Source organism: Artemia sp. Qi Xiang Cuo, chromosome 5 (genome assembly GCF_049724085.1).
Source record: "Artemia sp. Qi Xiang Cuo chromosome 5, ASM4972408v1, whole genome shotgun sequence".
In the NCBI taxonomy this organism is placed as follows: Eukaryota; Metazoa; Arthropoda; class Branchiopoda; order Anostraca; family Artemiidae; genus Artemia; species Artemia sp. Qi Xiang Cuo.
Genome location: NC_142798.1, coordinates 4,204,946 through 4,226,901, shown reverse-complemented (window position 1 = coordinate 4,226,901; position 21,956 = coordinate 4,204,946). Strand labels below are relative to the sequence as shown.

The 21,956-nt window shown below is 35.7% G+C and overlaps 1 protein-coding gene across 1 annotated transcript in view; it reads left to right on the top strand.

The window, feature by feature from the left end:
- LOC148951733 (transient receptor potential-gamma protein-like) overlaps positions 1–21,956 on the top strand; it is a 325,562-nt gene that overhangs the window by 267,570 nt on the left and 36,036 nt on the right. The window contains exons 12-13 of the mRNA XM_089088658.1: positions 13,299–13,493; positions 15,210–15,251. Coding sequence (XP_088944784.1) covers positions 13,299–13,493; positions 15,210–15,251 — 237 coding nt within the window. The remainder of the gene's footprint in view (positions 1–13,298; positions 13,494–15,209; positions 15,252–21,956) is intronic.

Here is a 21,956-nt window from a genome sequence, read left to right as displayed (position 1 = left end):
CAAAAGAAAAGTAAAATTTTTATACAAATAAAAGCTGCATTAACTAAAAAACGATCAGAAATTGAATAAAAAAACAAGTTTTTAAACTGAAAGTAAGGAGCGACATTAAAACTTAAAACGAACAGAAATTATTCCGTATATGAAAGGGGCTGTCCCCTCCTCAACGCCTCGCTCTGTACGCTAAAGTTTGACTCTGTATCACAAGTTTATTTTTTAAAAAAAAAAAAAACTTTAGAGTAAAGAGCGAGGCGTTGAGGATGGGACAGCCCCTTTCATATAAGGAAAAATTTATGTTCGTTTTAAGTTTTAATGTCGCTCCTTACTTTCAGTTTAAAAAACTTATTTTTTTTATTTAATCAGCTAAAAGAGTCGATTCATTTGATTTTACTACTCTGTATACAAATTTGTCACTAAATTTAGTATTCGAAAAATTCAAAATGGTGATAAATAAATATTTTCTTTTGTCTAATATCGGATTTTTGAAAATTGATACTTTTAATAAAAAAGCCCGATGGACGAATTTCTTTAGAAGTAATATTAATTCAAGATTCTATCGCTTGGATATGTTATACAAGTTATTGGAATTTGTTCTATTTAATACATTTATAATATTTAATGGGAATTTGTGTAAAAAAACTGTAGGTATTCCTATGAGTGGGAATGCGAGTGCATTCATAGCAGACCTGTTTTTAAGTCATTTAGAATACGAATATATGATAAATAAAAATAGCCCAAGCAATGTAAAATATAACCTTTCAAATAATAAAAGATATCTGGACGATCTCTTAGTAATAAATTGTGCAGAGTTTATTGAGATTTCAAAAAATATTTATCCAAAAGAGTTAATTATTGAGCCTAGCTATGGGATGGGACACTCCGACCATTTCTGAGATTTAAATATTAATATTTCAAATAATAATATATTAGTTTTTAAATTATATAATAATACGGATGATTTTAATTTTGAAGTAATTAATTTTCCATTCCTTGAAAGTAATATACATTCCAATATTACTTATTCGGCTTATTATTCCCAATTATTTAGGTATGCAAAAATATGCAGTAATTAGACAGATTTTAAAAATAGATGTAAAAATCTGAGCGAAAAACTGATCTTAAGAGGTTTTTCTGCAAAAAAAATTAGTTGGCAATTCAAAAAATTTAGTTTTATGTATCATGGACTTTTAAGTAAATATACAAAAAATTATAAAGAAATACTGAATGATATTTTAATATAATTTCTCTTGCGCTTTTCTTTTTTGGAAGTTTGAGTTTGTAGTGGTTTTCAAACAAGATTGAGGATCTTTAAATTGGTAATTGGTTCCAGATACCACGGAAAGATTCATCTGGACATCTCGTCAATGGTTCTAGAATGGTCTCTGTCAGTAAACTCTGAGATTTCATAAATGAAACATTGAAACACTTTTTGTATGTAATTTTGAATAGCTTGACTAGTATGCATGTATTTCACGAGTTTTAGATGACATAGGGTTACCATATAGATCTTATGGTAGAGGCTCCACCGTGCCGGGTAAAGAAAGTAAAGCCTCGAAACCCGTTAAGGCAGGTGGTATTTTTTCTGATGAGCCCTAAATGGAAGGTTCTACTTGGAAATATTTTGCTAGATTTAAGGTGCTTTTGCTTGTAAATTTACAACGACTTACATTTATTGATGACGAACTGTGCATGGACTTGGACATTTCTATTTTGTTGACGGTTCGGGTATACTGTTTGGTCCTAGGTAGTTGGATAGATGGGTAAGGTAAAAGCCTCGTTCAAGTGCACATTTGTCTCAATTGCTGGATTGGGACGACAGTTTTTTTTTTTTTTTTGCCAAGTAATTACCTCTTAAACATATATATATATATATATATATATATATATATATATATATATATATATATATATATATATATATATATATATATATATATATATATATATATATATATATATATATATATATATATATATATATATATATATATATATATATATATATATATATATATATATATATATATATATATATATATATATGTATTATAGAGGTAATTACTTGGCAAAAAAAAAAAAAAAAAAAAAAAAACTGTCGTCCTAATCCAGCAATTGAGACAAATGTGCACTTGAACGAGGCTTTTACCTTACCCATCTATCCAACTACCTAGGACCAAACAGTATACCCGAACCGTCAACCAAATAGAAATGTCCAAGTCCATGCAAAGTCGTCATCAATAAATGTAAGTCGTTGTAAATTTACAAGCAAAAGCACCTTAAATATAGGTGCTTAATATATATATATATATATATATATATATATATATATATATATATATATATATATATATATATATATATATATATATATATATATATATATATATATATATAACTACCCCCTCCCTACCTAACTACCCCTCCCCTTCATAAAAAAATCCACTGAAATCCTCCCCAATAGCTGGTGTGCTACGATGAAATACTCAACAATTTGTGGTTTAATTGAACTTTTGATTTTGCGTGTACTGCATATGCTTTTACTGATAAGTGTTCAACCGTTTGTCAGTATGTCCTCTGAGACTGAGTGCTTATACAAATTTAATTTCAATAGCTTCAAGCAATTTTCTATCTCATCATGAGTATCTCTCGATTAAATTTTAGCCGTTGTTTTTTAAAACGATAACAATTTTTTTTTTTTTTTTTTACGCGTTTTTTAATTTTTGGTTACTATGGGCTAGGCTTCGTTCTTTATTAAGTTGCCGCTAAGGTTGCAACCACTGATTTTGTTTTACGGGACGAAATGGGAGTGATTGCCACTTAGCTGTGGCTTATGTCTTTTATTGCAATAAATTGTAGATCTGAAAAAAAAATAAAGAAAGCAGGTCCGAATAGCTTTATTCAAAATAATATAGCCCTATGTACTTACTTGCTAACATATACAGTGCTCTTTAGACAGTTAAGAAGCCTCTTCATCTTTTGTGGCTGATAATTAACCAGACACGCCAATACTTATCCCACCCGTCGCCTGAAATAACCGAAAACCCGAAATACCCGATTACCTGAAAACCCGTAGATAATATATATAATTTTGAAGTTTTGGAAGACGAAATGATAGATGAATAGTAGTCATCAATGTTACTGCAACCAGTAAACAGTCATCTATTTGAATAAAAATTCAATGACAGATATTCTGTTAGAAATCCTTGAAGTCAACATTTTAAAGAATGTTTTTAATTTAAGAAATCAAAAATACAATTTGACTTTTGTATCAATGATACCAACTTGGTCTAACATCGCTGTAAACACTGTTCTTCACTAAAAGACTTTTCGGTTAAGATTTTCTGGCTCGTTTCTAAAAAAAAAAGCTTATTCACGTTTTACGTTCAAATTTCGGGTACTTATCTCTTATAGCCCCGATACTCAACAAGTAAAGTTACGTAAATCCTGATGAAATATACCCAAGTATGAAGAAAATAAAATAATTAAGTAAGAAGATTATGGAAACTTTTATGGAAATTATGGAAACAGAGAATTGTGAAAATCCGGCCCCCTAGAACGCATTATATTAAATCGTTTCTAATCTAACCTAACCAAAATACCAACTAAAATATTTAATCAAAATATACCTACAATGTAGTGCATATACACTCTCTCAAGCTAAGCTCTCACGCCGATTATAGCCGAGTCCACACTGAAATACAGAAAGAAATCGGTTCTGTCAGACCAAGAATTTGAGTGTGGTGGCTATAAGAGATAAGTACTAAATTTTTAAATGACTTATAATGATTAAATAGTTTTTGTCTCCTATAAAAGGTTGTTCTTTTATTTCTTCTTTTAATACCATCTCCTCTCCCCTTAGTGGTACTAATTTCCCAGAATAATTGGTGCCAATCCATGAATATTCAGGGAGGGGGACAAGGATTTTTTCGACTTTACTTCATAAAGCTGTACAAAAAAGATATTTTTCAAACTCCAAGGATTCAATTGCTTCCCCGCCTATGTAGGCTCCCTTATCTAGAATTAATAAGTTTATGTACTATCTTAACTTGCAAAAAAAATAAATTAAGAAATTTTACCATATCCAAAAAAATTTAATACCTAAATACATCCAATATATAAAAGAATAATTTTCGCATATATTAAAACAAATTATTAAAACCAAACGTATTTCAGGGTGTCTTTTTGTCACGGGGTATCCGTTCTACGTTGGCATCAAACTTTAATAAGCTCTACAAAAATCATTTTTTGCTCCAAACTACCGCTCAATATTCCCCCCCCCCCCATTTTATTCAGTAGTACCGTCTATTAACTAAAATGAGAAAGATTGTCTTTATATCATCTTTGCCAAAATAATTCTCATTAATTGGTCAAGGTTTTTCGTTTCTATTTTTTTCCTTATATCTTCACATGACCCATTTAGTTGCTCAACATTTTTGAACAAATTTATAAAACTTACCTACTTAGACTTAGATCCTCCAACGCCCGAATGTGCATAGGGCAGCGACGGTTGACCTCCAAGTTGATCAATCCTGTGCCGAAGATCAAAATTCGTTAAGGGTGGTCCGGAGACTCGTCACCTCTTTCTTTAGTGATCGACCAAGTGTGCTGCCTTGTCTTCCTATTCTTTGACTGCCAGATGGGATCCAACACCATAAATCGTCTGGGAGGCGTCCTTCGCTCATTCGGGTCATATACCCCCAGTAAACTTTATAAGAAGCAGTTTTTTATAATTTTACTCGTTTTCCAAAGCCTCTACTATCCAGACTTTTATGTTTTCCTGTATCCAACGAATATCCACCATATCTCTAAAATTCCAACTCTTCCCCATCCATTTCAACTTAAGATAAATATATCTGTTGAGACGAGGCTGCCTTATTTCTCTCGCCTTATTCCCTTTTTCCAAATATCTTAAATTGGCATTACAATTGGCCATGCTATTCCCACGTCCCTATACTTACCCTGATTATGTGAGAAATCTGAACTTAAAGTTTTCATATTTTCTTCAATTTTTCTGGCTTTCAGCCCATCCTCTTTCAAATTTTGAAATGAAAGCTCAAAACCTCACGGTTAAAACTATTTCCCAGAAGAGTATATTTCCAGCCATGTCATGGCATGGCATGCTTCACCAAGAATTTAAAATTGACATCAGACCGTTAGATTGCCTGTAATGAGAGGCAAAAAAGGCACGCCCGCCTATGGTCTTAAGAAGGTTGACCAATAATTTAGAATTGACACAGGACCATTAATTTGCTTGAAATAATAAGCAAACAATCGTTTAAAGCCATCTTTATCTTTCAAATAGTACCTAATCGTTGCCTATATCTTCAATAGTATTCGGTACCATATCTTCAATAGTTCATAAATATTACTCACGGGTCTGTCTTCTACTTCTTTAAAACTGAAACATCTTATAATTGAAAGAGAAAATTGTATGAATTATGAGGAATATAATTTTTTCTATGTCGCCAAATATGGTAGTTTTATTAATTCTTCGAAAATTCGCTGAAAACGACGTATGGATGCTTACTCTTTGCATGAAAATCGGACTCTTCCCTGTACTCTTTCATGTAAGAAACTTTTAATCGCCTGCTTCTTTTGCTGTAACACCATTTCTGCTTCAAAAACTCACTTTTTTTATCTCTAATTGTCACTACAGTGTTTTCAAAAAGGTATGGATTTTATTCTGTTTATATGTTTCAGTTTGTTATGTCATTTACTTTGTGAACAACATTCTATTTTGTGCTTTAGCATTCTATTAAAATTTAAATGAAAGTTAAAAAAAACTCGTTTTATTAATATATTTTGATTATAGAATGTTTATGCATTTCAAAGGATGACAAAATTACATTATTTTCCATTAATTTTGCTCCCTTTAAAATTTTATCTTTTGAAATGTATAAACAATTGAAAGCTCAGGGAAATTGTAAAAACATCCATTGGCAATATTTAATGCAATCTATTTAGTTTTCAGTAAACTATAAATAAATGTCTAACTTCTAGGATCAATAAAAATTTTTTTGAAATGAACATATTTGTGACAATGGGTTAATTTTAATATTTTAATAACAATAATAATAACTTATTTTTAAACCAAATCATATAAAAAGATGACGCTTGTGGAGTATAACAAAAAAAAGGAAGAAAATACACTGCATACTTGAAAACTTAAAAAGTTTAAAGAGCAGAGTAAATAAAGAAAACAAAAAACATTAAAGACACAGAAACACAAGAAAATGAAACTATTTACTAAAAAAGGTGGCTAAGACGGTTAAACAGACCATGACTATGGAGCGTCATTTAATAATTTAGAACATAATAAATAAAATGTTTGAAAAATATCTGTTGGTAAATGTACCGAAATTAATATTACTATAGCAAATGTATTAGGATAAATACAGCTGAAATTTAAGAAAGTATAATAATAAAAATAATATATTTGAACCCTCTATACATAAGAAAAAGAAAAAGAACGTAAACATAAGAAAAACATAAGAAAACATAAGAAAAAGAACAAAATAAAAGAAACAAAAAGGAAACTTCTTACGGGGACACACACGTGTCAGCACAGATAAACAAACATAAGAATTACAAAATTAGAATGACTCATATCAATGAAATACAGTTGAGCGGAAAATCGACTACTGACTCGCATCTAACTCTGAATTTAGCTACTAGATTATCCATTTTCTCGCAAATTTCGAAGCTCCATAACGACTGGCAGGATCAATATAAGATACTAGGGTATATATGAGTGCCTTTCTTGATGTTAAAAGTAAAAATCACCATCTAGTAGTGGCAAGGGTTAACCTAAAGCTGAAATATCGGAAGGATAACTACCTCCCAGAAATTTATGATGTTGGTAGACTCCAGGATGAGAATTTGAGAGAAACTTTCCAGGAACAGTTGAATACTAAACTTCAGAGTTTAAAATTTGATGATGTGGAAGATGGTCGGAATAATTTTAGAAAAATAATTTGTGCAGTTGCTGAAGGTGTCTTAGGGAAGAAAGCTAGAACTGCAGCTAAGAATATTCGTGAAAAAACTCTATTTTTAATAGAGAGGAGAAGGGACTTGTACAAGAATTATCTGAGTAATAGATCATATGAAAACAAAAGGAATGCAAAGAAAGTGGAGAAAGCAGTAAAGTATGAGCTAAGGTGGTTTGAAGTGGAGGCCATGGATAAAATTATCGAGGATCTGGAAGATGCAGCTAGACGACATAATAGTAAAGTATTGTACGGGCATGTTAACAAATTGAGAGGGAGTAGTCAATCCTGACTTGGCCCAATTAAAGATAGGGCTGGGGCCGCATTTGGCGATAAGGAAAAAACTAAAGAGAGATGGGCTGAAACTTTTTAGAATTTGCTTAACCGAGATAGAGTTGCAGGAAAAGATACAGAGGAAAATGAAAAAGTTTGTGATACCTTGAATGTGAAGGAAGATTTGTTTTGTGAGGAAGAATTAGCGACAGTACTAAAATGATTAAAAAATAATAAGGCTCCAGGTGCTGATAGGGTGGTAAATGAGTTTCTTAAATATGGTTGCTCTGAGGTTAGAAACAAGTTACTGAAGATTAGGAATATGATTTTTGAAAAAGGGGAAGTACCTAACGATTTTAAGAAAACCCCAATTAAGCCACTTTATAAGAAAGGTGACAAAAGTGAATGTGGTAATTATCGAGGTAGTAGTCTGGTCTATGTAGGTAGTAAATTACTTAGTAATATGATACTTTTTAGACTGAGAGATGCCGTAGAGAAAGTTTTAAGAGAAGAACAGTGCAGTTTTAGAAAAGGTAGAGGATGTGTCAACCAAATTTTCATTCTTAGGTTAACAATTGAGATGTTCCTGAGTTTCCAAACACCTTTAGTCCCCAGTTTTATAGATTTTAAGCAATCATTCGACTCTGTTGATAGAAGATCTTTAGTAAAGGTCTTATCCTTGTATTGTATAACAGACAAACACATTAAAGTGATTAGTGCTATGTACAAAAGTAAGACTGTTGCGTTTAAGGTAAGGAGTGAGGTTAGAGGTTGGTTTTGTATTAAATCAGAAGTTAAGCAGGGCTGTGTTCTATCCCCCTTTATATAAATTATTTTGATGGACTTTGTCTTAAGGAGCACAGGAAGGCAATGGGAGACCACGGAATCAAATGGGGAGGAAAAATTCTATTAGACTTAAATTATGCTGATGTTTTAAGCATCCTAGATGAAAGTGTGAGCAAAATGAATGAAGTTTTAGAGGTTTTGCGAGTTCAGGGTGCTAGAATAGGTTTGAAAATTAATGTTACAGACTAAGTCACTAAGGCTAGGAATAAGTGAAGTTGAAAAGGTGACGTTGGGTAATGAAAAAGATTGATCAGGTTGGTAGGTTCACTTACCTCGGTAATAATATTAATAAAGATGGTGGGAGCAATGAAGATGTCAAAAGTAGAATAGCCAAGGCTCAGGGTGTTTTTTCACAGTTAAAAAAAGTTTGGAAGAATAGGAAGATAAGTCTGTAAACCAAGATTTGAATATTAGAATCTACAGTGATGACAGTAGTCAAATATGGCTCTGAAGTATGGACGCTCCAAAAAGCAGATGAAGATTTACTAGATATTTTCCAGAGAAAATGCTTAAGGATGGTTCTGGGTTCAATACCACTCTCTAGGGCCATAATGAAAGAAAGGTCGAGGTGGCTAGGACACATTGTGTGGCTGAAGAATGACAGATTGCCGAAAATTGTTCTTTCGGCTAACCGTTTAAGGCTAAACAGAAAGCAGATCGTCCTCGTCTCGGGTGGGAGGACGGCATAAAGAAAGATTTAAAGGAAATGGGAACTTCGTGGGTGGGTGTAAAAAGGGAGGCTTTGAATAGATTAGGGTGGAGGAGGAGCGGGCGTAGCTGTGTTGGCCTCAGGCGGCTTTGTGCTGCGGTGAGTTGTTGTTAGTAGTAGTAGTAGTAGTTTAGTTTCTCATGCTTTTCAAGAATAGACACGAAGACGGAATGAGCGTTTCCAACGCCAAGGCCAACACGAAAACCAAACCTATAATCATTATGATCACACATATGCAAGATTTTTAGTAGAAGGATCTTTTAAAAAAGTTTCGCGATGACTGAGCAAACTGTGATCTGACGATAGGAATCACATGACAAAGGATCCTTATTCTTTTTGGGAACGGAAGTCACAATACCCTCACGTAAAGCAGTGGGTATGTATTGCTACGCAATGCAAGCCTGGAAGACAAGCACAATATTTTCAACTAGCTATTCGGTACCATACATCAGACGTTCAGGTTGAAGCCCATCTGATCCAGGAGCCTTACCTTTCTTAAGTAGACGAATCTGGGTAAGAACGGACGACGGCGTTATAGGAACGAAATTCCAGCTATTGTTTAGTTCAGATAAATGGAGAAGGAGGGTCTGGCGGAATGGTGTTCAAAGGAGGAGGCCTATCAGAAAAGAAAGAGGAGAAGTGTCTTTCCCATGCAGTTACATCTATTGGATTAGAATTCTAAGAAGAAGAATAAGGAATTTTGATACTTGCTTCCAAAGCTGCTGTGGATTATTTCTGAAATAACGTGACAGGTTAGGTGCCTGATTCTGGAAAGAATTGCATCCAGAACACTTTGATAAAGTTGCGGGTCAATATTATCCCAAAACACCTTCCAAAACCAATTGGACTTTTTATGTATTTGCGGAAGAGACAGATTCAGATGGAACTGCAAATGCAAATGGACCCAAGCTAGCATATCATCGGCTGCATCAACCATGACACCCTGGAGCTCAGGAACATTAGAAAGGACAAAATCACAATCAGAAGTAGAACACGAGTGATGCACAAATGAAAACTGCTTAGATTTTGGAAGAATAAACAAGTCATCAGGTAGTGATGACAGAAGCATCTGTGTGAAGGGTGCGGCATCATCTTTAAAGTCTGTGTTAAAATCCCAATACTACGAGTGACTTATTAGACGATTTAAATTTATGGAGATACTTAGACAGGGATGCACAAGTTAATGCAAATTTACGGCTTGAAACGGCATTTCGGTTATTAGTAGGCATATAAACACAAGAAATCACAACACTACCGAGATCAACAGCGATAAATAGATCATTCGACACTACACAACTACAAATAGACTTCACATTTACAACAACTGCTATACCACCAGAGGGACGGCCTGCGGTATTCTTAGCAGGTCTAATAAAATATAAATGACCCGCTGAAACTTCCAGCATAGAAGCATTATCAGCTTTAAGTAAGTGTTCAGTTAAACAAAGACTATCATAATGATTAACTAAATTCTTAAGAGTTGTTAGCTTTTTTTGGGCACCATTAATTTTATGACAAAAAACAGAAACTATACCTTTAAGAACTTAACTTGTAACGATCGCCGGACACATTTTCACTTTTGACACTGGGCCCTTGAACCTGTAAGTATTTCTAGAGCTTGGAGAAGATTAAACTATGGTTTTGGTTATTTCCACCACAATTTGCATACGTAAGCGGTTGAACATGGCAACTCTTTTCACGATTGCTGTGACCAACCGCCCATTTACTGCATTTCACTGGGTTTTTACAGTCTCTAGCGAAATGTCCAAAGTCTTCGCAATTGTAACACTGCTTAGGCTTTTCGATAGGCAGTATGACCTGGAACAAACAATATTAAATCTTTATCCCGTAGTTTATAACATGGTCTAAGTCAACTTTTGATCTGAAATTCAACTGAGCCAACCAATAAAACTCAACCAATGATGCCGGCATATTCAGTTTTAACTACCCTGGCTCAAATCTGAAATGTATCCGGTATGGTAGCAACTGCCGCTACTGCAGATTGCTCGTTGGTCATAAGAACTACTAGTTTATCTTTTCGAGCCACAATATGCCTCATTTTGTCAGAACAACCGAGTTTCTTCACAATTTTGCTTTGATTTGCTTGGTTACGAACATTAATGTTGCTAGGAATATTTGTTCAACACAACAGGAATGGAGGGTCCAGATCGAGGAATTGACGGCCAAACGACAGGACCTGGGGACTAAACAGAGGTATCCTGCTTCTCTACTAGGCAGCTTAGCATCCTCACACATTCGTTTAAACGAAATGCTATAATAGCCTTTGATTACAATAGTACAATTTGTATTTGAATGGATGAGCTCTTTGGATTCTTCCCAGCTACTCATCCTTCTGGAATATCAAGATATTTACCCCTTGATACACTAATATATGAACTGCTTGGTATTTACTTCTTCTCTTACGAAATTTAATTTAAAGTTTTGACTTTCAGATAGATCAGTTGGTAGCATTTGAAGCGAAACAAAATGTAGTTTTCAGTAAACCACAGATGAAACATTAGTCTTTATGAGTGTTTGAGGGGGCGTTATTTCGCTCTTCTTTGTGAATTCTTTTCGTTTCATTCACCATTGATTTTCCGTTTGTTTTAGGTTTGGTTTCTTCCTTCATAAATGTATTTGCTTTTAATGACTAATGTTTGTTTTAGGTTTGATTCAGTAACATAAAGTAGCTTTTGCTCAGTTTAATTTTAATATCCCTATTTAATTTTCGTTAGATATATTTATGTTTTAATTACAATACTAACAGCTTTGGTAATATAGATGTTGAATATGGGTTTGTAAAGTTAGAAGTTGAGGTTTTCTGTAATTTTTCTCAACTTCGAGTAGTTGATAAAAATATGCTATAAGTTTTCTGGACAAATTGTCTAAGGATATTTTTATATTCTCATTTATATTATCATCTGCTCACAAAATCAGCTGTACAAAAAGATTGGTTCGATCCCACTGTGGTGGTCAGTAGTTAAAAGGCATTTGAGGTGGCTGAATAACGTTATGCGAATGAGGGAAGACAGGTAATCCAGTAAAAAAAACTTTTTGGTAATCCAGCTCAGATTAAACGAAACACAGATCACCCTGTAATAGACAGGGAAGCGTTTGTTGATTGTAAAAGGGCTGGATAAAGAGGTTTGCATGAAGTGAGAGCTTGATAGGAGGAGAAAAATTGATACTCAGAATATAGCTGAATAGAGAAGGAGCTTTTGTTGGCCTCATGTCGTGATGAGCTGTAAGCGGTAGCGTTGGTAGTTCACTTTTACATTAATGTCGCAATAGGAATGTAGAGAGATTCCCTAGTTTTGAAAAGGTGTCAAAGCCTTGTATTTTTCCTTCATATTTTTTTCTTCCAAATGTCTCAGATTTCCAATCTGGATTGGTGACAAATACCATTTTTATGGGTTGATGAAATAGAATTTAGATGACCTTCAAATTTTTGGAGTGTCAGACGAAAAGGCATAAGTTGAAACTTACTGTGCTTAGAGTTGACTGGCAAAATAATGAGTTTCAACAATGAAACTCACAGTAAAGAGGAGATAGATGTCTCTGCTCCCTTGGAGTTAAAAATATACAAGAAGTGCAAGGATTTGCAACGTTCGGAAAAAGCACGTCACAGCATTGATGTTCAATTTTCAAACATTGCGAATCCTGATAAATTTTGTAGGTTGGCCCGCTGGACAATTTGTACAACCAACCTTTGCTGATGTCTGGACTTTTTTCCCCTAGGTCAATTTCACAAAACTTTAGGATCACTAGCCAAACTGACTTACATTGAAAGAATTCAGATAAATTGCAGGTTCCAATTTAGTCATCACGGCAAAGAAAATTTAAATAGCCAAAGTGAGTATTTTTTGAAAATTTGATTTGATCAAAGCGATGACTGCTTGTTGAAAATTTAATTCGGTCAAAACGACAACTGCGCAAGGAAAATGAAACTTTGTCAAAGCAATGACAGTTTATCGGCTTCCTTGTAAGCTGTTCGTAACACATGGCAAGCGTTTCAATATAATAAAAAAATTTGGAAACCAAATGGATGCAAAGGGTGCCCAGAAAATATTGGATGATTATAGTCTCGAGGCCCCTTTGAAGCCACCGATTGATGCTAGCAGATACTTAGACATTCCCTAGGGTGGTAGTATCAGCATTTGTAACCTTTAATGTGCCCCCATTATTAATAAATTGTGTTAAACATTAGAAAATCCAGTTGAAAAGCTCAATTGAAAAAATACTTTTACAAAGTCTACAAAGAAAAGTGATGGAGCTTGTGGAGAAATTCAAATTATATATTGTAATTGTTTTACGAATTGGAACCTGTCAGATTAATCATTAATACTTACCGTATATTTTTTGTCACTTCTATATTGACATATTGTCGATTAGTCTGAATATATATCATCTATGTTAAATGTGTATATTAGCCTTTAAATTTAATTTGTTAACATATAAAGACATGTTAATATATTTTTACGCTGTAGGAAAAAGCAGATACGGAGTGGAAATTTGCGCGTAGTCGCTTATGGATTAGCTATTTTGAAGAGGGAGGGACTGCACCTCCGCCATTTAATATCATACCTACCCCAAAATCTGTAGTTTCATTGGCCACGTGGATTTCAGAAAAGGTGTGCACCTTAAGTCGCTCAGTGAGAAAGAGGAAACTATATACAGTGAAGGTAAAAATTTGGTTTTCTTTTCAGATAAGATGATACGTTTTTTTTTAATGTCTCAAGCCCAGATATTTCAAATTTGCATTTCCGAGTAAAAAAACATTATAAAAAAAACAACAAAATAAATTGAGAGGAATTTCAAATAATTTGACATCAAAAACATAAACTTTGAGCAACTAGCTTACCCTGTTTTTATGTTGCGCTCGCATGGAGTCTGAGCTGCTGGTATAAGTCATGTAAATTGTAGTGTGTCTGTGTCAGGTGACTCTCCATCTGAGAAGTGTTTTGGCATAGATATTCACCCTCCATCGTATAAGTGTCAAGATTTAATAGAAAGTATGTGGGAAATCTCAACAGTATAAAAAGATCCAAAATGGAAATTTGACTTCCGATATTGGTACCACAAATATAAACTTGAACGAGAGCGCACTATTGCATCATTGTCAAGCAACAAAGGGAAATTTATAGAAAGATGGGCCAGGTCACAAATATCGGAACAAATTAAAAGATCTTCCTCTACTACGAATAACGTATTTAATAGAATCATAAGTAGACTCTAAAAGTAATCCAAAGCCAAAAAAAAAAATATTAAATGGACTGAAGGAAAGGGAATGCACACAAAGTGAATAGAGATTAGGAGAAAGGACTTTTTTTCAGATCTTGAATTTGTATTTTTAATCCTCAAATTATTATCGATTGCCAAGTAGTGAAAAAGAATTTTTTTAAAAAAGAAAAAAAAACTTTCAGTGGTATGAGGCTAAACCAGAGTTTTACCTACCCTTCAAAATTTTCTCCTGAAAAAAGGTTCTAAAAGGAAATTGCGACAATAATGATTATTATACTAAGATGCAGCTTTAAATAGTGAATCTATGATCATGTTCATTTGAAGATTTCAAGCGATGTAGGCATTATCGAAAGTCGATGACCAATTAATACATTCCTGGGTAGGAGGGGGGGGGGAAACCTGACCGAGTAAAATTCGGATGTCTCCCATTTCAACGCCCCTACAATAGTCCAGTGGGTCGCTACCGCTGAATTAGAACATTATTAGCCAGAAAAAATTTAAATAACATATTTTTTTCGTTAGATGTTCTTTTAGACGCTCAATTTAGTCTTCATTTACTAAGGGGGTTATGAGGTGGAGTATTCAAGAGACGAGGTTGTATAGCTCCGGCTAAGGTTTTTGACCATGGAAATTTAATAGTACCTTTCTTATTATTCCCAGCTTTTGCACTCCTTAAAACGGCAATTCTTACCACCTCTTCAACAATACTTTTTTTGAATCTAGTATATGAATAGACTAGTCAATCATATTGAAGCTAATGCCATATTTTTACTAATTGTACATCCAACTTTCTTTTAGGCATTGTTCACATATTTTTCCAATTTAAAAACTTGCCACTATCAATATGTTACATAGGTTACTTCAAGTAATCTACATCAATAAGCCACTTGCTCTTATCAGCTCCCTAAAACGACAACAGTGGTCAGAGTTTCCTAGATTGCACAAGTTTCTCATTCAAGTCTTTTTAGCTCTCGACTAATGAGTTGATTTTAGGCTTTTGAAATAGTGAAGTGTTACTCAAAGTAACTGAGACTATTTTAAGCATAACTACAACAAATGTAACACAATGTGCGCAAAGTACAGTAATGAAACGTAACAAATGATAGCCACTAAATATATTTCCGAATATCAGTCTTTAATTTAGCTTACTTTTTCAGCGGAAAGCCCTCCAACAAAATGAAAGGGAAGGAAGACATCAGGTAAGATTTTCACTATTTTGAAAGAATTGTTAAATAATCCCTATGATATGTTACAAGTCTCTTTTATTTCGAGTCGTATTTCTATTTCAAATAAGCATAATAAAGCTTATTATCATTGTTATTGTTATTTATTGGAAAACCCTTCATACAAAAAAAAAAAACAAGGAAAAGACGGAGCAATAAATGAAAAAAGAGAGAAAAAAAAAATGAGAAACACAAATAAACTTAGCAGTGACAATAAACTTAGTGACGAACGCTGGAACTGCAGGTACTTGACATCTTTTCGTTTTACACTCCCAAGGACTGAAGAAACATAAGCAATATGAGCATCATTGTTACATGCCGCAATTGGTAAAAAAAAAAAATAACCCAAATAACCATCAGTGAATTAAAAATATACAGTAGATAATAATATCAACTAGTATAAATACGACAAGAAATGGTAAAAACAATTAAACGACACTTTCGTCCGCTGGTCTTGAATTCAGATCACTCTCAACAAAAGATTCATTTAGTGCGATATATATAAATATCAGAAATAAGGAAATTATTCAATCACGGATTTTTATTTCTTTACTTAAAACAAAATGCTTAAAAGAATGAAAAATTAATAGACAGTTAAGTTATTAGTAATATACGCAAAATACTATCAGGGAAAAATTGACACCAAAACTAAGAATAACCAGTGTCATTTAAATTGGACTCATGCGAAAAGAGACTAAATCATCAATTAGTTTAAAATTGCAACAATTACACTAAGAGCGAAAAAAAAAACACTTAAAAAACACAACAAATACATCTTAACTATAGGGCCAGTACCGACGACCAAGGATGGTTCAACTTTGTCAAACGGGAATTATGAACACGGATCTGCTTCTGCAGAGCTATAATGGGGTCAGCAATGCTGAATTTTCTAAAAAGATAAGAGTTGCGGGTCCAAGGGGGAAAACGCAAAAGATATTTTGCGAACCGGAAGAAGACTGAAGGAATTTTTGACTTATCAGATATTGTGAGCATTTTCCAAAACGGCGATATGCACAGATAATATGGTAGACCGACAGAGTTAAAAAGTTTCGAAAGAACATGGCGGTTGAAGCGTAAATTATTCGTTACAAAAGAAGCATATGATAACCCAACTCTACGTTCAATGTGAATAATTGATAGTTGTCGCGTGTGCATTATTGACTAACCAATAGGAAGACCGAGGTAGGTGGTATGATCTACTGGCTTAATTCTACTATTTTAAGGAGCCCCAGGTGACGATTGCTTCCAGTTGAAGAATACAGCTTTGGACTTTTCAGCATTGAACTGAAGATCTAGTTTTGCATACTCAGATTGTAGTGTTGCGAAAATCCCGATAATGCGCTGGAAAGTGCGGCTCAAATTCAGAATGTCGTCTGCATAACATTCGAGAGATAAATCAAGATTGGCAAAGATGAAGGATGTGGAAACAGCTAACTGTGCATCAAGAACTCCATTATTGAAGAGTGAAGGGGAAAAAAAGCTCCTTGACGGGTACCTCTTTCGACGTTGACAAACATATCTGGGGTTGGTGCGTAGACTTGAGAGCTGTCAGCTTTAGATAATGGGTGAAGTATTAGGCGAACTTTAAGACGAGAATACATGTCTCGAAGGGCTCTGATATATGAAGGGTTTACTCCATTTTTTGCTGCATGGAGTAGCATAGCGGCGTAAATGAGATATTCGAACGCTTTACGAACATCGTGCCCGGCTAACACGAGGGTTTCACCTGATACATCAGTATCGATCAATGCATTCACGACAACCGACAAAGCGTGGGCTCAACCGAGACGTGGCTGGAATCCAAATTGGTAAGGTGGAACATATTATTTTGTGTTTCAAAGAGTCATTGAACTGAAGTTCGAAAAGTTTAGAGAAAGTAGTAGCCACCGTTATGGGGCAGAAAAACGAGTACTGGTATACCTTTCTTTGGAATTGGAGTGAGAACTCTTGTCGAGAAAGAAGAAGGCACAACTCTTTGGGTAACAATGATGTGGACCAAAAGAGCAATATGATTTACCAGCATCTCGCTTCCATGCAGAATGTGAAGAGCGCTCACTTTATCGATGCCAAAAGATTTCTTACGTTTTTGGCGTTGGATTGCTCGCAGTACAGAATCAACCGAAACAATAAAATTGTCGGTTAGACAACTAGACAGAAATTTATCAAGCTTATTCGGACTCTAGGTCGGCATCTGGCGGGGAAAATTCAGCAGAGAAATATGAATTTTCCTCATAATCAGGAATAGCTTGAGCAAATAGAAGGGTGCTAGGAGGTTCTCTTGATACATTTCTCCAGAAAGAAGGTTGGGAAAGAGAAGCTTGCTGGGACGTTTCTTCAATTATCTGGTTCGTGTGGATAGATAGTTCTCTTGCAAACTTTCTTTTGGTAGAAATACGAATGTCAGAAACCCAGCCAGAGAGAAGACGGATAGACTGGAGCCAAAAATGGTATCAAAATTTGGATTTTCTCCAAGCTTCAGCTAGGCTCGGATTACTGGATCAATGCTTCGTGAGACCCCGACGCATATGTTTGCGGCTCCAATGTTTTATCATTATTTATTTTCCAAGAGGAACTTTATATGGAAGGGGTTGTCGTAAAAACTTCAAAGGGGGCTCATTCGATTTCAAATCAAGAGTTCTAGTGCGCTTTTTAAGGGTCAAAAGTGATTGGAAGGCAACGAACACCACTACCATGCCCACCATTTCCCCAAATACATCCAATCAAAATTTTGGGATAGCCATTTTCTTCTACGTGGTTGATTTTCAGATAGAAATTATGTTTTTGAGGAGGACACTCCCCCACAGCCCTCAGGGCAAGGGTTGTAAGTTATATCCTGGGGGCATATAAGCTTTATGTAGAAAGCTTTGTCGTAGAAACTTTAAAAAGGGCTCATTTGATTGGAAATTCAAAGGGCTAGTCGTCTTTTTAACAGTCGAAAGTGATTGGAGGGTAACTAATCACTCTCTCACGCCCACCTTTTCCCCAAATGCATCCAATCAAAATTTTGAGATAGCCATTTTGTTCAACGTAGTTGAAAGTTCCGGAAATTATTTCTTTGAGCATGACACACCCCCCCCCTCCTCAAGGTCTTCATGGCAAGGGTTATAAGTTCTACCCTCGGGGCATATATGGTTCTTATGGAAGGAATGCTCGTATAAAATTCAGAGAGGTCTCAATTGATTAAAAATTGAAAGTTCCAATTCACTTTTTAAGCATCAAAAGATATCGGAGGGTAACCAGCCCTCTCCCCCCCCCCGCCTTTTTTCCCCAAATGAATCCGATAAACATTTTGAGACAGCTTTTTTTTAATAGTTCAAAGATCATATAACAAAAGCTCCGGTGTCGACACAACCCCCCAGGGCCCGGGGGCAGGCGTTGTAAGTTATGCCCTAGGGCATATATGGTTCTTATAGAAGAGATGCTCGAGTAAACTTCAAAGATGGCTAATTTGATTGGAAATTAAAAGTTCTAGTTCACTTTTTAAGAGTCAAAAGAGATTGGAGGGCACGTAGGCCCACCCTCCTCCACGCCCTTTTTTCTCAAACCCATCTGATAAGAATTTTATGATAGCCATTTTTGAAAAAACAGTTCAAAGACCATGTAACGAAAACTCCGGGGTCGACACAGCCCCCCAGGGCCCGAGGGCAGGCTTTGTAAGTAATGCCCTGGGGGAATATATGGTTCTTATGGAAGGGATCCTCGTAAAAACTTCAGACAGGGCTAATTCGATTGGAAATTGAAAGTTCTAGTTCAGTTTTTAAGAGTCAAAAGAGTTCGGAGGGCAACTACCCCCCCCCCCCACGCCCTTTTTCCCGGATGCATCCGATAAAAATTTTGAGTTAGCAATTAAGTTAAAAATTGTTCAAAAGTCAGATAGAAAAAATCAGGTGTCTATACAACCTCCAGGGCCCGAGGGCAGGCGTTGTAAGTTGTGCCCTGGGGCATATATGGTTCTTATGAAAGGGATACTCGTAGAAACTTCATAGAGGGCTCATTTGATTAGAAATTTAAAGTTCTAGTTCACATTTTAGGAGTCAAGGGATTTAAGGGCAACTAACCCCCCCCCCACGTCCTTTTTTCCCAAATCCATCAGCTAAAAATTTTGAGATAACCATTTTCTAAAAAAAAATTCAAAAACTAGATAACAGAAACTCCGGTGTCAACACAACCCCCAGGGCCCAGGGAGTAGGCGTTGTAAGTGTTGTCCTGGGGGTGTGTGTGTTTCTCATGAAAGGAATGCTAGCATAAACTCCAGAGAGGGCTCATTTGATTGGAAATTAAAACTTCTAGTTCACTTTTTAAGAGTCAGAAGATATCCAAGGGCAACTAGCCCCCCCCCCCCCCCCATACACCCTTTTTTCCCCAAGCCTGTCCGATAATTTTTTTAAAAAACCCGTTTCATTAAAAATAATCCAAAGGTCATATAAGAAAAACTCTTGTGTCGACGCAACCCCCCCCCCCCCAGGGCTCTGGGGGCAAATATCGTTTTTATAGAAGGGATGCTCGTATAAACTTCGGAGAGGGCTCATTGATAGTTCTCGTTCACTTTTTAAGAGTCAAAGGAGATTGAAGGGCAACTAGCTGCCCCTCCCTCCACGCCCTAAATGCATCAGATGAAAATTTTGAGGTAGAAATTTTGCTAAAAATAGTTCAAAGTTCAGACAACAAAAACTCCAATGTCGACACAGCCCTTCCCCCCTAGGGCTCGAGAGTAGGCGTTGTAAGTTATGCCCTGGGGGCATATATGGTTATTATGGAAGGGATACTCGTATAAACTTCATAGAGGGCTCATTTGATTGGAAAGTTGTAATTCACTTTTTAACTGTAAAAAGTGATCAGAGGGCAGCTCCCTTCCCCCCACACTCCATATTTTTTCCCAGAGGCGCTTCATATAGAAGAGGTCGTTGTATAAACCTCAGAGGGGGCTGTTTTCAAAGGGGGCAAACTTTTTTCACTTTGATATTGTTACTTTGATACCAGTTTTGATACTTTGATGAACTTTTGATTTTTTTTTTAATTTCGATTTTGAAATAAGGAATTTTTATACCCTTGAAACTTTTTGCAATCCAAAACGAACAAAAATTAATTTCAAAAAAAACTTCCGGAAAAAAAAATTTTCCAAATAAAATTGAAGGCCATTTTAAACTTAAGCTCAGCAGATACAAATACTTGTTAAAATTTAAACTCAACACGACCAGAAATCCTAGGCAGCACGCTAGCGCTGCCTAAGTAAAGAAGGATGTGGGCACAATGTGTTTTTTTTCCCTCCATACCTGGGTATTTCATATCGAAGGAGTTGTCGTTGAAACTTCGAAAAGGGCTCATTCGATTGGAAATTATAGTGGCTAGTGTCCTTTTTAATAGTCGGAAGTGATTTGAGGGCAACTAGCCTCCCCCCCACGCCCATCAATCCCCAAAACACATCCAATCAAAATTTTGAGATAGCCATTTTGTTCAGCGTAGTTGATTTCCAGATAGAAAATATGTTTTTGTGGAGGACGCTCCCCCACATCCCTAGGGGCAAGTGTTTTAAGTTATGCCCTGAGGGCATATAAGAACGATGTTGGCACAATGTACTATTTATTTTTTTTCCTTTAGACCTAGGCACTTCATATGGAAGAGGTCGACGTAGAAACTTCAAAAGGGGCTCATTCGATTGGAAATTGAGAGTTCTAGTGCCCTTTTTAATAGTCGAAAGTGATTGGAGGGCAACTAGCCCCTCCACCTAGCCCATCATTCTCCCAAACACATCCAATCAAAATTTTGAGGTAGCCATTTTGTTCAGCGTAGTTGATTTCCAGATAGAAAATATGTTTTTGAGGAGGACAGTCCCCCACAGCCCTCAGGGCAAGGGTTTTAATTTATGCCCCGGGGGCAAATTAGGTTTTTATAGAAGGCGTTGTCGTAGAAACTTCGAAAAAGGCTCATTCGATATGAAATTCGAAGGGCTAGTACCCTTTTTAATAGTCTAAAGTGATTGGAGGGCAACTAGCCCCCACGCCCATCATTCCCCCAAACACATCCAATCAAATATTTGAGATAGCAATTTTGGTTAGGCTAGTTGATTTCCAGATAGAAAATATGTTTTTGAGGAGGACACTCCCCCACAACCCTAAGGGCAAGGGTTTTAAGCTATGCCCTGAGGGCATATAAGAACGATGTTGGCCCAATGCACTATTTATTATTTTTTTACTTTAGAGCGGTGCACTTCATATGGAAGGGGTCGTCGTAGAAACTTCAAAAGGGGCTCATTCGATTGGAAATTGAGAGTTCTAGTGCCCTTTTTCATAGTCGAAATTGATTGGAGGGCAACTAGCCCCCCCACGCCCATCATTCCCCCGAACACATCCAATGAAAATTTTGAGGTGGCCTTTTTGTTCAGCGTAGTTGATTTCCTGATAGAAAATATGTTTTTGAGGAGGACACTCCCCCAAAACCCTCGGGGCAAGTGTTTTAAGTTATGCCCTGTGGGCATACAAGGTTTTTATAGAAGGCGTTGTCGTAGAAACTTCAAAACAGGCTCATTCAATTTTAAATTTGAAGGGCTAGTATCCTTTTTAATAGTCGAAAGTGACTGAAGGGCAACTATCCCCCCTCCCCCCACGCCCATCATTTCCCCAAACACATCCAATCAAATTTTGAGATAGCCATTTTGTTCAGCGTAGTTGATTTCCCAATAGA